The sequence below is a fragment of the Thermothielavioides terrestris genome, chromosome 6 (assembly GCF_000226115.1).
Source record: "Thermothielavioides terrestris NRRL 8126 chromosome 6, complete sequence".
Taxonomy (NCBI): domain Eukaryota; kingdom Fungi; phylum Ascomycota; class Sordariomycetes; order Sordariales; family Chaetomiaceae; genus Thermothielavioides; species Thermothielavioides terrestris.
In genome coordinates, this window is record NC_016462.1 from 3088407 (window position 1) to 3103833 (window position 15427).

A 15427-nucleotide genomic window follows, 5' to 3' on the forward strand; every position below is an offset into this window, starting at 1 on the left:
GTGGATAACCGACCATCATGTCTCGGAGTTCTGGCTGTCTTTCGCTGGGCAATGTTGTGTTTTAGCCTACGAGGTACTTGCCTCTGTGTTGGCATCCTCCAGCTAGTGATTGATCGGTGCTCTTCAACTGCGTGCTTGGAACGGGCGTATTAGCTGGACGAAGTACATTCCTTATAAAATGGGCGACCAGAATTCAAATGCTGGTCAACGGCTTCGTATTGCGATGCTCGTTGCCGCCTTGATGCGGCTCTTCCTCGTATTCTGTGTCCCGCATCCGCTTGAAGTCTTCTTGGGCCGTTAATAAATGCTACCAGCATTCTCGAGTCTTCGCTCTTTTCAGAAAGCTTCCTGCTAAGTCTGGAATCTTGGAGTTCCCGCTGGTGTTGTTGCGACATCCAGTAGCTAGTCATAATTCATACCTGATCAGGAGCTGGCTAGACAGCCACCAGAATCATAACGAGGAGTGTTCGTGAATCATGACCTAATAATCACAAGACCCCAACAACCAATCTGGCCATGTCCCATTTCTCATTCAATCTGCCACTTCCTCCTCCCATACAAATCGGCGCCTGTCTTCCCCCTCCCCATCAAGCGCCATTTAGGCCAGCGCTTGACCCATTGGATAAAAAAGAACCCGTCTGCTTCCCTGCATCGGCCTGGCCAATCCCAGACACCAAAGACTGTCTCCGCCGCCTGGAATTGGAGCTCCTCTCCTGGTCCCTCAGGTCCCTCCGGAGCTGGGAGGACGGCGACCGGGGCGTCGACGCGGTGGCCTGCTCCTCTGCCTTCGCCGCTTTCAGAAGCGACGGCGGCAGGATGATGCCCTTGGCCAGCGTCTCGTCGTCTCCGGAGGAGAGGTTGTAAAAGGCGGGCCAGACGGCGATGCCGTCGAGCAGGTCGGCGGCGGTGTCCGGCTGGGCCTGCGGCGCCACAGCCGTTGTGTTCTTCGTCGCCTGTTCCTGGGCAGACGCGGTGCCGTTGGCTCGCTGCTGCGCAGATTGAGTCTTGAAGGCCCACGGGATCCACTCGCCCTTTGGCTCCGACAGTCTGTTGTCCCCAAACTCGGGGACCACGTGGTCTTCGAGCGCCTGGATGACCTGCCATTTTTCAAAGGCCGTCGCGCAGAGTTGCTGCAGGGCTTCTTGGAAGGCCTCGCGTCTGACCTCGGGAACCGCTGGGGAAACGAGGTCTAGAATGCTGTTGGTGGCTACCTCGTAGACCTGCTCGTCCGATTCTCGAGCCTTCTCGCTGGCGGCCAGGAGGACCGACCTGAGGTGGGATTCCAGATCCGGTTCCTTTTCGGCAAGCGTCCTGAGAACTTTGTTGAGGCCAACATCCTTGACCAGGTACGTGGGCTGAAAAATATGCTTGTGTAGTTCGTATCCCAGAACGGAGATGAGAAGAGCGGCCCGCATCTGCCTGCCACAATGCGAGTTGGACAGAGGCAGAGGGATGTTGGCGCTGTTGGAGTTGTGCTTCATGATCCGTAACCAGACTGGGCGGTTTTCGAGAATCTCCTTCGGCAGGTCGACCCCGAAATAATCGCCTGCCAGCTTGCAAGCTGCAGATGACACCGCTTTAAGACATTCACTTCTGTTTTACGTCTGTCGTCAGCCTCTCGGTCGAACGCATAGAGCTATGACGAGAGTGCTCACATTTCTTTTTTCGTCGTGGCTTCGTCGACCGGTCTCAACTCGACGCTGAGCTTGTTCAGTCTCAGCAGCTCTCCCTCTGCGTCGTTCGCCCGCTCCTCGAGGGAGCGCTGCTTTGTGTCGAAACTAGCCTTCAGGTCTTTGATATTCATCTCGCTTTGTACGAGCTGGTCTTTGACTTCTGCCAATTTCCTGGCTAGAGCAGCTTTCTCCTCTTTGACCTTTTCAAGTTCGTCGGCCTTCTTGCTAAGCTCGGCCTTCGCCGAGTTAAGCTGGGTCTGGACACGATGAATCATATCCGCCGCAGCAGAGTTCTCCTTTGACAGCTTGTCATTTTCTTCTCTCAAGATGGCGTTGTTGAGGGCAACGGCGCTGAGGCGTTGGACCGAGGGCGCAGCGGCCAAGTTCCGGAGCAGGCCTTCAACGGCAGCCGCGTCTGCGTCTTTGCCAGGAGGAGACATGAGTGGGGATTGATCTGTCTAGTTGCACCCAAGGTTGTTGAATCGGTGATGTCTAGGTCAACAGAGACCTGGAGAGGTAGGTGGAGATTCAGAGAGGCACTGAAAGTGTGGGAGAGCTGGGCTGGGAAGAAGCTATGGGGTCCGGCGAGAAGACTCGATGAAACAGCCACATCGTCGGGATGGGCTGCTGCCAGCCCCAATTAACTGTTTTGGACCGGGCATCCATCACGCAAAGCGAGCTCAACTGTGCAGTTTGACTCGCGCAAGATTATGAGTCGGACATCCAACAACAGCCTTGTGCTCCCCCACGGCCGAGGCAGCCGGCCGGCGGGCTGTCGCATCGTCCAGTCATGAGCGGCTGTTATCTGCACTTGGCCTCAGTGCAGGAGAACAAGGCTGCTTGCAAGGCCGCGGCCTGATGATTCACCGAGAAACCGTGGTGGAGTTTGCAATGCTGTGGTGTGGGTGTGCCAGTGGCGTGCGGGGAGAGCATGCTCCGTCCTCCCTGTCGAATGCAAGAGCTGCTTCCCCCCCAACTCCCAACACCATCCACCTCCAACTTCTCCTGCCAATCAGCAGCTGCAACGTTGCTGGGTGGGCGACGGCCGGTTCCGCGTTGTCGGGACAAGCAGCGGCTCTCGGGGAGCGCCCGATGCCGCCGTCCGGCCGTCGACAGCATGGGGAAGTGCTTTGTCTAATTGAAGCAAAGCTTCAATGACGATGCCTTGTGGATGTGTACTGTGTAGACAGAGGAAGCGGGGAAGGAGGCTTCGCTTCGTTTCCTTAACATAAGGCTCGTGTTATTACCGCAGTGTGCGGGTTGGTGCCGAATACTCATTAGCGATCCCATTGTTTGCGTTTGCACCCATGATGTCGCCCACCAGAAAGGGAACCTCGCAGTGTTCTGCTCCTCTCGCTGAAGAGCCGCAAAAGCTTCACTGCTGACAGAACACCAACATCGCGCGCGGTTAGTTCAGTGGTTAGAATTCTCGCTTCCCATCTGCTCTTGGAGTAGCGAGGGACCCGAGTTCGAATCTCGGATCGCGCAACAGGCGTCGCTTGCTCTTTTTTCGCCCGTTCTCGAGCCACTGAAGCTTCAGCATGTTGGCGGAGACGGAAACGGGAGTGCCGACCCTCAGGGCTCCTTGTTACGCGATGGAGACACCACAGGGGAGAGGAAGAGTGACCAGGGTCCAGATCTGGTCCGAGCGCTGACCTGGGAGCCGGCCAGCTGCCAGAGCGTGAGGCCTGGCCGCCAACCCGAGCCGCCAGCTGCGGTTTCATGTTGCCTGCCGCCTGTGCCTGCACTTTGCTGCAAGCTCACCACCGTGAATGTTTCCGCTCATTGATGGCCAATGTCGGGGGGTTGGGAGGAAATACCTTCGCGGCCCGGAGTAGCCACCGCTTCTCTTTTGTCTCGTAGCCAAGAATGAGCAAAAGGCGAAAGCTTCAACTCTGACCTTTTCTTCTGGCGTGCGATTGGCGTTGGATGCCATTGCGATTGCCATGGGAAAATGGCCAGCGACCTCAATGCAGGCACGGCCAACTCGGCCCTCGATGAGCGCCGGGCTTTGGACCCGGACCCGAAAAAGATCAACGAGATCCCCAACATCCTCCCGCACGAGCGCGTTTTCCCAATCCAGATCGGCTCCGAGCTGTTCAAACTGTCCGGCGCGTCAATCTCGTCCGATGGTGTGTGTGCCATCTCACTCCGCAGGCAGGGTGTTGTCGTCGCTGTGCAGTGCCTGCCGGCCCTCAGAACCAGAACCGTAGCTGACGTCTCGCAGCGCCCTCGTACTTCTCGCAGTACTTCAAGTGCCAGATAAAACAGGCAGAAGACAATGGCCTGGACATCAGCAATGCCATCCGCACCTTGTATATCGATCGCGACCCGGTCACATTCAGGGACATCTCCCTGCACCTCCAGGGATACCATATCCAGCCGCGCGACGCGACGCACTTTGTGCGCCTGTTCGCTGATGCTCAGTTCTACCATCGTGAGACCTACGTGCCTGCTCCCATCCCCCAACCTCACCCCGTCCGTATTTCCTGCTACCTCGCTTTCGTCCTTTTGTTTGCCATTGTCCACCGTTGCTGCCTCCAATTCCTGTCTAACCATCCCTTTTCCACCCCGCCGATCCCGCAGTCCCCAAGCTCGTGTCGCAGCTGTACGAGGAATCCATCTTCACCACCGTCGGCGGCCAGGAATTCCGCGTGCCGCGCGACGTGTTCGCCTCGCCGGGCAACACGCCCAACTACTTCACCCTCGGCTTCGCCGCCTTCTTCACCCGCCCGGACGACCTCTTCCCGGGGCTCGACCGCGAGGGCCTGCTGCGGCCGCCCTCCATCGTCCCGCCGTCCGTGCCCGGCCGCAGCGCCAGCACCTTCGCCGAGCTGCTGCACCTGCTGCGCGGCTACCCCGTCGCCATCCGCAGCGAGGCCCACCGCGCCGAGCTGCTGCGCGACTGTCGCTACTTCAACTTCAAGGGCCTCGAGCAGCGCCTAATCCCCCACGCCGTGTCCTTCAACCTCGCCCGCGGCCGCGACGAGATCGTGCTGCGCCTGCGCGACATCCTCAAGAGCGGCATCTCCGTGGCCAGCGAGCCGACCGCGGCCGACCCGTTTGCCGGCTGGGTCAACTACGCGCGGCCGTACGTCGACGAGCGCGCCTACGAGCTCGTGCTGGAGATCGGCGACGAGAGCACGCGCCTGCGCTTCCCGGCCGGGTTCGCGCCCGGCGCGGACGGCTCGGTGAACGCGCGGGCCGAGTTCTTTGGCGAGACGCGGACCCGCGTCGCCAAGATGCTCGAGGTGATCGCGACCAAGCTGAATCTGCCGGCGCGGACTCAGCAGCCGGTGGGCTTCGCGGTGGCGCAGGCCGGCGTCACCACCGCGTCGCCTACACCCGGGTCGACGCCGCTTAGCGAGGACCTGGTCAAGGCCGTGCTGGACCCGGAGGCGAGTATCGTGCTGGATGGCAGGCCGTGGGCCCCCGCTGTTGGGGAGGACGAGTTCTTGTTTGGCACGCACATGTCGGTGGGCGACACCACCTTTGTGTCCAGGAAGCGGAGAAGGGTGGACGGGCAGAGCGGCACGACGGAGGACTGGATTGTTCGGACAGGCCAGTGGCGCTTGAGGATTCAGGGCAGCAGAACCGGCAAGGCGGTGGTCGAGTGCTGCCTGGTGGCCGTCAAGCTGGATGCGTACAGCTCGGAACAGGCACGGAACGCACAGCGGCCGTTTCTTAGCGGCTAGCGTGTCCGTCGGGTTGGCCCGATCGCGATTTGAAACATGTCGAAGGCCTGTTTTTGTCAATGAATTGCTTGGTTGATATCCAAGGAACGGTCAACATTCTTGATCAAAGACACGGCGAGTTCTCCCGTATCCCGGATTTTTTTTCTCGAGCTGCTGCACTCAGCCGTGTCTCTCTCGAGTCCCCCACACGCTCTTGGATTCTTATTATTGAGATTGACAAATCAACCCCGGCCAAACTCGCAGCCCCCTTTCTTTTTGTCCCGAGGCGCTCCACACGTTCTTGTTAAAGCACCGTGCCTACACAGTAGGATTGTCAGGGAGGGAAGGAGCAAGAAAAAACGGAAGATACTGGCTGCACTCTCGAGCTTGCATTTTCGGTGCTCGAGCACTTTTCTTGACTGCGAACTGGCAAGTTCCATATCAACAGTGCCAGTTGCTCGGGTACTGTGGCGCTAGGGGGGAAAGGCAAGGGACCCAGCAAGGAACCAGCAGCCGCACAGATCAAATGCTGACGCGAGCACCTGAGCACCGCGCTGCATTGCACAGACAGCACGACTGACCGGATGGAAGCGCGTGCAGCGGAGTGCTCTTGCCTGATTTGGCAACGCTACTGTCAACAATCAAATTTCCCCACCAGCGCTCACCCAAAGCCAACCTTTCAGGTTCCCTCCGAACCTTCATTTTCCATCTCTTCTGCGAGTCAGCTTTGAGACTGAAAATCACACCTTTTCTCCGTCTGCTCGCTTTGTCGGTTACCAGTTTGCAACCGTTGTCGTCCTATCCATCACAATGCGCGAGATTATCAGTCTGAACGGTTCGTCCAAGGTTTTTCGCTCCCGCAGCCTTCTCTCCTGTTTCTTGAGCTCGCAGCGAGACATCGACTGTCTGCTTGGAGCTTGGGTCTGCTGCCATGCACACCTGTGACTGGGCACTTGGCTTCGATTTTACCTCCATCATATGTTTCATGAATATGCTGACATTGTTTGTGTACAGTCGGCCAGGCCGGCTGCCAAATCGCCAACTCGTGCTGGGAGGTATGCTTTGCTGCGCGGTGTCGCATGCTCCTCGGCGAGCGGTGAACTCAACCACACCGCTGTTGCTCGTCGCTGTTATTATAATGCTGACCTGCTTCATCTAGCTTTACTGCCTTGAGCACGGCATTCAGGTACGCGCCTGCTGTTGCTGTTGGCCTCTCTCTGGTGCTTACTTGCTTACTGACCGCTACTTCAGCCCGATGGCTACCTCACCGAGGAACGCAAGGCCGCTGAACCCGACCAAGGCTTCAGCACCTTCTTCTCCGAGACTGGTATGCATAACTCGCTAGCTACAGTCCCTTCCCTTATGATGCTTGGACTCAGCTCACCGACATCTCCACAGGCAACGGCAAATTTGTTCCGCGGACGATCTACTGCGATCTTGAGCCCAACGTTGTCGACGAGGTCCGGACCGGCGCCTACCGCGGCCTCTTCCACCCCGAGCACATGATCACTGGCAAGGAGGATGCGTCGAACAACTACGCCCGTGGCCACTACACGGTCGGCAAGGAGCTGATCGACCAGGTCATGGACAAGATTCGGCGCGTCGCCGACAACTGCAGCGGTCTCCAGGGCTTCCTGGTCTTCCACTCCTTTGGCGGTGGTACTGGTTCTGGTTTCGGTGCGCTGCTCATGGAGCGCCTCTCGACGGAATACGGCAAGAAGAGCAAGCTCGAGTTCTGCGTCTACCCGGCTCCCCAGACAGCCACCTCGGTCGTCGAGCCGTACAACTCGATTCTCACCACGCACACCACCCTTGAGCACGCCGACTGCTCCTTCATGGTCGACAACGAGGCCATCTATGACATCTGCCGCCGCAACCTGGGTCTCGAGCGCCCCAACTACGAGAACCTCAACCGCCTGATCGCTCAGGGTAGGGCTTTTCGGAATCTTGTTCAGCATCGTTGATGTGAAGCTGACTTTGCGCTCTTCTCAGTTGTCTCCTCGATTACCGCGTCGCTCCGTTTCGACGGCTCACTGAACGTCGATCTTAACGAGTTCCAGACCAACTTGGTCCCGTACCCGCGTATCCACTTCCCGCTCGTCGCCTACGCGCCCGTGATCTCGGCCGCCAAGGCTGCCCACGAGGCCAACTCGGTTCATGAGATGACCATGTCGTGCTTTGAGCCCAACAACCAGATGGTCAAGTGCGATCCCCGTCACGGCAAGTACATGGCCACCTGCCTGTTGTACCGTGGTGACGTCGTGCCGAACGACGCCCACGCCGCCGTGGCCTCGCTCAAGACGAAGCGCACCATCCAGTTTGTCGACTGGTGCCCGACCGGCTTCAAGCTCGGTATCTGCTACCAGCCCCCCCACCAGGTGCCAAATGGCGACCTGGCCAAGGTCAACCGCGCTGTGTAAGTCCCCGTCCGGACCGTCCTCATCTCAGACTGCTTATGACTTAACTCAATGCAGCTGCATGCTCTCGAACACGACCGCCATTGCCAAAGCCTGGGAGGCTCTGTCGTCCAAGTTTGACCTCATGTACTCAAAGCGTGCTTTTGTGCACTGGTACGTCGGCGAGGGTATGGAGGAAGGCGAGTTCTCCGAGGCTCGCGAGGATCTTGCTGCTCTGGAGCGCGACTACGAGGAAGTTGGTGCCGACTCGATGGAGGACGAGGAGGCTGAGGCCGAGTACTAGGCTGGCCTTGTAGCAGCCTGGTGCGGAAGACGGCGCAACGTGGGGTGCTGATCCCAACACTTCAGCCCTTCTATTACCACTTTTGTCACCCGCCCTCCGTTGGCAATGGCCCTCAACAGATTTGTGTGTTCTTGGCAAACTGTGGGCTTGGTGATCTTCCTAGTTAGACGGAACGTGTAGTCAATTTTAATCACGAGTGCAACCAGCATCCGTACAGATTCCTCGCTTCTCAGTTGCGGCGCCAGAGCTTCAGCTTGGTCTATTTTCGAATGGGGAGTGCAGAGCTTGACTCTTCTTTCCAGGTTTTACATATTGCGTATGCCTTGCTGCCTGCCTCAAGCAACTGGAAATCCTGTGAAGCTCAACCTCGAGCGAATTGGGGCCCAATGAACCTTTGGTTTGCATTGCTGAGTCGCAGTTCGCTGCATGTCTGAAAAGCTCCTGTGCAACTGAGTGCCTTGGTTGGACCCCTGACACCCAATCAGCGAGCAGGTAAGCGCCAAGCGCGAGACCACCAGCCCACGAGCCCACATGCAGAGTTTCCCGCCCGCTGTTTGGCTGGCGCCCTCGTTCGCTCAACCTCAGTGATCGTTTTAGTTTCCGTGAAGGAGTGCTGGAGTCATCGCAATCCCAGCCTTTCTTCACACGAGCTTCTCGGCGCCTTCGCTTGACGCTTGACGACAGCCGCTTGATTCCCACCCCTCCCAACTTTTTTTCTTTCTATCTTTGATCCACCTCAACTTTGCGACCCTGGATGGAGGCGCATGCGTTCGTTCGGTCCGTTCCGTAGCGCATGACTGTTACCTCTCTCCCTCTGGTTGCCGATTGTGTGTTGTTTTTGTCGTTGCCGCTGGGAGCTGGTGGTTTCGCTGATCAACTACCTACCTACCTACCCGCCGCGTTTTCCGAGCACGAGCAGAGCAGCGATTCTGTCCTTTGATCCAATCCATAGCTGCAACGCAACGGCCACGAGCGAGTTTCTGCCTGCCATTCTGATCGATCTTCCTCGGCACCGTGCAACTTGCGACCGCCATGGCTTCCGAAGCATTGGTCGATGCGGGTATGTTTTGTTTGGTTTGTCTTTCGAGGGGGGGAATGTTTTGCGGCTCTCTTGCGGACTTGCAGTGGCTTCATGGTGGGGATGAGGATGATTCGACCAGCGGCTAACCAAGTGGAATTCTTTTGCCAGGGGCGCCGAACCTCAACCTCACCGCCGAGGAGAAGCGGGTATACGGACAGCTGTTTCGACAGGCCGATAGCGATAATGTGGGTGTCGTCACGGGCGAGGTGGCTGTCAAGTTCTTCGAGAAGACGAGATTAGATTCGAGAATCCTGGGCGAGGTTAGTCTGGCGCTGAACCTCGGTCAAGGAGCCGCGGCATAACTGACAAGCGCTTTTTGGCTGGGGGATGCAGATATGGCAGATTGCGGACAAGGAGAACCGGGGCTTCCTCACACCTGCTGGCTTCGGCCTCGTCCTGCGGCTTATCGGGCATGCGCAGGCCGGCCGCGAACCGACAGCCGAGCTGGCCCTTCAACAAGGACCGCTCCCCAGGTTCGATGGCTTCACACCAACTCCCGCACCACCTGCGCCGCCGGCGCTGCAAGCCCAAGGGACTGGTGCTTCCGGCCCGATCCGGATCCCACCCCTGCTGCCGGAGAAGGTGGCGCAGTACGCCGGGCTGTTCGAGCGCCAACCCCTCCAGAACGGCATGCTGCCCGGCGAGGCTGCGAAGCAGATCTTTGAGAAATCAGGCCTGCCGAACGAAATACTTGGTCGGATCTGGATGCTTGTCGACACGGAACAGCGCGGCGCCCTGGCGCTGACAGAGTTCGTCATTGCCATGCACCTGCTCACTTCCATGAAGACGGGAGCGTTGCGTGGCCTCCCCTCCATCCTCCCAGCTGCCCTCTACGAGGCTGCTACTCGCCGCGCTCCGGTCGGTGGTGCCGGTATCCCTAGGCAGCAGTCGCCAACAGCCGCCACGTCACCGCCCATGTCGGCTGTCCCTAGGCAGCTTACTGGGCAAGGGCCTCTGCCGCAGATGCGGACAGGCAGCCCCCTTGGTCGTCCGCCGGTAGGAGCGCAGACGACTGGAGACTGGCTGATTACGGCGGCAGACAAGGCAAGGTTCGACCAACTCTTTGATGAGCTGGACAAGGCCAAGAAGGGCTTCATTACGGGTGAAGAAGCAGTTCCCTTCTTTAGCCAGTCCAACCTCTCGGAGGATATTCTTGCGCAGATCTGGGACCTCGCGGATATCCACTCGGAGGGCCGTCTGTCGAGGGACGAGTTCGCCGTTGCCATGTATCTCATCAGGCAACAGAGAAGCAAACGGGACGGCTCGGTCGCGCTACCTGCCACTCTACCCCCTAATCTCGTGCCGCCGAGCATGCGCGCACAACCGGGCCGTCCGACAACGGCGCCTCTCGCTGCAGCTTTCGAACCTTCCCCGCGGCCGCAACCGAAGCCGTCTGCGCTGGATGACCTGTTTGGCTTGGACGATGTGCACCCGCCCGCACCGGCCCAGGTCGCCGTCGGCACGGGCGGATCTGCGGGCGGAGACCCCTTTGCGACTAGTGTCAGCCCGGCAGCGCCGTCTTCGCCTTCCAGGCCTTCTCCTTCCGCGTCGGCCTTCAAGCCTTTCGTCCCTTCTTCCTCCTTCGGGCGAGGCCTCACTGCGCAGGTGACCGGCGGCTCTAATACCTCGGCCCCGGCTAAGGCTGCTGCTGCGGAGGACGACCTCCTGGGCGATACCGAGCCGGAGGTGAGCAAGAATCTCAACAACGAGACTACTGAGCTCGCGAACTTGTCCAACCAGATCGGCTCCCTCACGAAGCAGGTGCAAGACGTGCAGGCCCAGCGCACGGCTACGCAGAACGAGCTGAGCCAGGCGAGCATCCAGAAGAAGAACTTTGAGCAGCGTCTTGCCCAGCTTCGCGCCATGTATGAGAAGGAGGCGCAAGATGTACGCTCGCTGGAGACGCAGCTCACGACCTCCAAGAACGAGACGAAGAAGCTACAGGCGGAGTTCGCCATGATCGATGCGAGCTACCAGGAACTGCAGAACCAACATCGCCAGATCCTCACGGCGTTGCAGGCCGACCAGCAAGAGAATGCGAACCTTAAGGAGAAGATCAAGACGGTGAATGCTGAGATTGCCCAGCTGAAGCCGCAGATTGAGAAGCTGAAGTCGGAGGCTCGCCAGCAGAAGGGCCTCGTTGCGATTAATAAGAAGCAGCTGGCCACCAACGAGGCCGAGCGGGACAAGCTCAAGGCGGAGGCTGAAGACCTCGCCAGGAGCAACGAGGAGCTGGCCCGCCAGATCAGCGCCAGCAGCTCGCAGGGGCACGCCCAGGTCGCGAGTCCCGCCCTGTCGACCGCGAGTGCTAATAACCCTTTCTTCAGGCGGACTGGCAGCACCGATATCGCCGCGACGTTCTCCCCTCCGATCAGGTCGTTCACCGATAAGACGTTTGACGACGTGTTCGGCCCCGGCCCCGTCGGGCCGGGCAGCCAGACCGGCACGCCGCCTGCGCCGGCCGCTGCGGCTGTCTTCAAGCAAAATACCGGCACGTCGACGGGCAGTGTCGGCTCGTTTGCCACGCCTGGCTCGGCCAGCCCCAACCTCAACCGTCAGCCTGCTCACCTGGCCGAGTCGGCCCCGGCAGAGGCTGCTGGGCGGAGCACCAACAACTTCCCCCAGTTTGGGGATGCTGCCGAGTCTCTGAGCACCTCGCGCCAGGTCTCGCCGCCTCTTAGCCAGACCGAGGCGAATCAGGATGCGCAGTCGTCCGCCTCTCCCATGGAGCCTGCGCGGACGGGCCAGAGTTTTGCATCGGGGTCCGGATCGGAGGCGGCGAGGGCTGCCTCACCCGCTTCGGAGACCAAGGCCGCCCCCAGTGCCTTCGCGCCGATCGCGGAAGAGCCGAGCAAGACCCCCGCGACGGGCACCAACGCGCCTAGTTCCTTTGTGGTAGATCAGGACAAGGCGAAGGAGGACTTCGAGTCGGCGTTTGCCAGCTTCAAGCAGGCCAGGGCCGCGACCAGTTCGAGCGCTGACACGGCGAAGGCCTTCTCAACCTTCAACACCGAGTTTCCACCCATTTCCGAGCTGGAACGCGATGATGAATCGGACTCAGAGAGCGAGCGGGGTGGGTTTGATGACGACTTTGCTCCGGCTTCCCCGCCATCAAAGCCAGCTGAGGAGGCCCAGTCCAGGTCGGCCTCGCCGAACGTGTCCAAGTCCGCGCCTGATACGGGTGCCGCTGCGGCGTCGGCTGCGGCCGCTGAGCCTGCCTCGAGGTACGATTGATGTTTGCGGCTATGATATTATGTTCATCCAGTGTTTCCCAGTTGTCAAGTCGTGTCTAGTGTCAGAATTTAACTCCACCGCAGCGAGAATCCCGTTCCTACTACTACTGCTTCTACCACCGGGCTCAGCAATCTCAGTAGTTCCAACGTCGACGACATCTTCGGCGCAGCTGCCGGGTCCCAGCCCGCCGCCGCCGCTAGCTCAGCTAGCCGACCAACAACCGCAGCCACCGCCACCAAGGGCGCATTTGACGACCTCGACGACGATTTTGAAGGGCTCGAAGATGCCAAAGAGGGTTCGGCCGATGACGACTTCGCTAACATCTCGCGCTCCGGCCTGGACGACTTCAATCCCGTCTTCGACAGCAGCCCGCCGCCGAGCCAACCCAAGAGCGACTCGGGCCCGGTTTTCGGCACAGAGAGCAGCTTCGACTTCGCCTCGCTATCGACGGCCTCAGCGGCGGGCAGCACCGCCGGCGCGGCGTCGCTCTCCTCGCCCTCGGCCGCCGGGCACCAGGCGGGCAGCGCCAGCGCCGCCAACGCCAAACCGTCCGCCGCCCAGGCAGCAGCCGAGTCCCACGACTGGGACGCGCTTTTCGCCGGCCTCGAATCCGCCGCCACCCCGACCGCGTCGTCGCACACACTAGCCGGCGGCGACGGCCAGCCCGAGGACCAGCAACAGCAGAACCAGCAGAAGCAACAAGAACAGCAACAGCAGGCTGCAAGACCCGCGCCGGGCAGGGCGCTGACCGAGGACGGCGAGCACGACGACCCGCTCCTGAAGAACCTCACGGGCATGGGCTACGCGCGCAAGGATGCGCTGGCCGCGCTCGAGAAGTATGATTATAACCTCGAGAGGGTGAGTACCGGTCTTGATACTGATGCTGTTACTCATGCTGGTGCTACTTGATGTTGGTGTTACCTGATGTTGGTGTCTACTTGATGTTGTTGCCTACTTGAAGTTGGTGTCTACTTGATGCTGCTAATTGATGCTGGTGTCTACTTGATGCTGCTAATTGATGCTGGTGTCTACTTGATGCTGGTGCTACTTTATGCTGGTGCTGGGTGAAGGCTGACTTTCTTGGATGCAGGCGGCGAACTACCTGGCCAGCCAGTCTTAGGTCACAAACGAGGTCTGTCTGTCTGCTCGCGACGGACGTTGCTGCCCTCCAGACGTGATTTCCAGTTGCCCCTCCATGGAATATCTCTGAGCTAGTGGCAATGCGGCGGGTCGTTGGGGGACCGGTGGAGCAAGCAGGGTAGCGGGAGGGTTATGTTTACTGTTGGAGTGGAGGAGGGGAGGTGATGAGGGAGTTAGAGCCTTGCGCGAGAGTGGTTGGTTGGCTAGGTTGTGGTTGCGGGTGCGGTTGTGGCTGTGATTGCTGCTGGGCTGTGATGATGAGTGATACCTTTCTCTCTCTTTTTCTCTTTTTTTCCCTACACCATCAACCCTTGGATCTGCCCTCTCTTCCTCCTGTCTTGTCCTTACTTTTCCCGTTTCCTTTGTTTTCAAGCGTTTAGCTGGTTGCTTCGATTAAGCCGCCCTTTTATCGATCTCCCCCCCGATTCTGCTGAAGCGAATTCTTCTTGGGTTGCATCAACCGGTCGTGGACTCGGGGCAGCGTTCGGTTGCTGCTGTTGCTGTGTGGTTGTCTCTCTGGATGTGTGGCATCCATCCGTTTAGTCGTTCCTAACCTAATAAACTTCTTATGTGGTCATCTTCCCTCCTTGTGATAGACGATGGAGACAGGTGCTGCTGGGAGCGAGGGGGTTTACGAGTGGATTGCAAGGGACATGCCCCTGTGCATGTACCCTTCTGCGTCGAGTCTCTGCGAATGGGTGAGTGAGTGAGTGTCGGAACGGAATGACACGGTGATGGTGGGGCTAACCGTGTAATGTAAGAACCGAAGGTAAATATTCCGTACCGCGTACGGATGTCAGTACTCAGTAATTGTATTAGTCAGTAAATTACATCGGACGAGAAAATGTGGGACCAAAGGCGTGGATTTGCCCCTCCAAAGCCTACCTTATTTTTTTGACTGCCAAAGACTGGCAAAGAACCAAAGCTTGGCTGAGCTGTTGAGCCCACCACCACCGCGAGAACATACGCCTTCTACGCCCGTGCAAAGGACCAGAAATCACTTAAACATCCAGTTGCGCGGCTAAATTCCAGAAGAAATCGCCATGGCCGACGACGAGCACATCGCCATCTACGACGAGATCGAGATCGAGGACATGACCTTCGACGAGACGCTCCAAATCTACCACTACCCGTGCCCGTGCGGCGACCGCTTCGAGATCGCGCTCTGCGACCTGCTGGACGGCCAGGACATCGGCGTGTGTCCGAGCTGTAGCTTGATGATTCGGGTTATCTACGACGTGGTGAGTTGCGTCGATCCGGAGAGCATCGCTCGCTCTTAATCGCGGTCCGAGAGCGCGCCGGAATGGGGAAACAGTATCGCTAACTGTTGCGGCTTCAGGAGAATCTGCCAAAGCCGCCAGAGAATCCTGGCAGCGCGCAGGTTGCTGTTGCTGCTTAAATGATCGACTTCGACCATCGACTCCTACTGCGGATGATGGGGGACGGGCTCAGATGGGGATGGGCTTAAATGGCCGATGCTCCTGGTTGGGCGCTTGCCTCCGTCACACAATGCAGCTATCAATCATCGACACAGTTCACCCAGTTGGCAACTGGAACATGGACTCGCCGATGAGACTTTGATCACGTCATCCGAACCTCACCGGTCACGACAGCGGATGTGTTCAAGAATCGGTACACAACTCCTCCCAAGACGATGACAAAATATCGCCCTTATTAACCAACCCGATTACTACACCACCGCACGCCGATGGTGCATCGACAACGACCACCAACACCGCATTCCCCTGCGCCCCTTCCTCCCTTCAACGCAATCACTCCCAGCCTCGCTGCCCGCTCCGCGTCCCCGCTCGGGCAGCGCCGAGCTCCTCCCTCTGATCAGCGGCAGGCCTCAAAAACTCAAAGTAGCACCATGCCCAGCCCCCCAACAACGGCCAGTGCCACCAGCGGCGCCTGCACGCCCACCG

At 59.0% G+C, this 15427-nt stretch overlaps 5 protein-coding genes and 1 non-coding gene across 6 annotated transcripts; 5 read left to right on the plus strand and 1 right to left on the minus strand.

Moving 5' to 3' along the window:
- Positions 1-587: 587 nt before the first annotated feature.
- Positions 588-2113, minus strand: THITE_2133148 (uncharacterized protein; the record flags this gene model as incomplete). The annotated part of the gene is made up of 2 exons (XM_003658146.1): positions 588-1593; positions 1656-2113. 2 exons carry the CDS (start codon positions 2111-2113, stop codon positions 588-590), a joined length of 1464 nt encoding a protein of 487 aa, XP_003658194.1.
- Positions 2114-3075: 962 nt separating this feature from the next.
- Positions 3076-3161, plus strand: THITE_t147. Its single transcript has one exon. It is a non-coding gene; the product is annotated as a tRNA-Gly (tRNA).
- A 200-nt stretch (positions 3162-3361) lies between these two features.
- Positions 3362-5479, plus strand: THITE_2124720 (uncharacterized protein). Its single transcript, XM_003658147.1, has 3 exons — positions 3362-3805; positions 3901-4110; positions 4260-5479. Exons 1-3 carry the CDS (start codon positions 3628-3630, stop codon positions 5366-5368), a joined length of 1497 nt encoding a protein of 498 aa, XP_003658195.1. The 5' UTR covers positions 3362-3627; the 3' UTR covers positions 5369-5479.
- Positions 5480-5775: 296 nt separating this feature from the next.
- On the plus strand, positions 5776-8379 carry THITE_2124721 (uncharacterized protein). The gene is made up of 7 exons (XM_003658148.1): positions 5776-6182; positions 6362-6402; positions 6507-6533; positions 6599-6674; positions 6746-7276; positions 7340-7763; positions 7822-8379. The coding sequence occupies exons 1-7, from the start codon at positions 6158-6160 to the stop codon at positions 8045-8047; spliced, it is 1350 nt and encodes a 449-aa protein (XP_003658196.1). The 5' UTR covers positions 5776-6157; the 3' UTR covers positions 8048-8379.
- A 1018-nt stretch (positions 8380-9397) lies between these two features.
- On the plus strand, positions 9398-13574 carry THITE_2124731 (uncharacterized protein). The gene is made up of 3 exons (XM_003658149.1): positions 9398-12352; positions 12446-13220; positions 13453-13574. Exons 1-3 carry the CDS (start codon positions 9456-9458, stop codon positions 13480-13482), a joined length of 3702 nt encoding a protein of 1233 aa, XP_003658197.1. The 5' UTR covers positions 9398-9455; the 3' UTR covers positions 13483-13574.
- Positions 13575-14416: 842 nt separating this feature from the next.
- On the plus strand, positions 14417-15295 carry THITE_2156906 (uncharacterized protein). Its single transcript, XM_003658150.1, has 2 exons — positions 14417-14743; positions 14842-15295. Exons 1-2 carry the CDS (start codon positions 14546-14548, stop codon positions 14899-14901), a joined length of 258 nt encoding a protein of 85 aa, XP_003658198.1. The 5' UTR covers positions 14417-14545; the 3' UTR covers positions 14902-15295.
- The last annotated feature ends 132 nt before the right edge of the window (positions 15296-15427 follow it).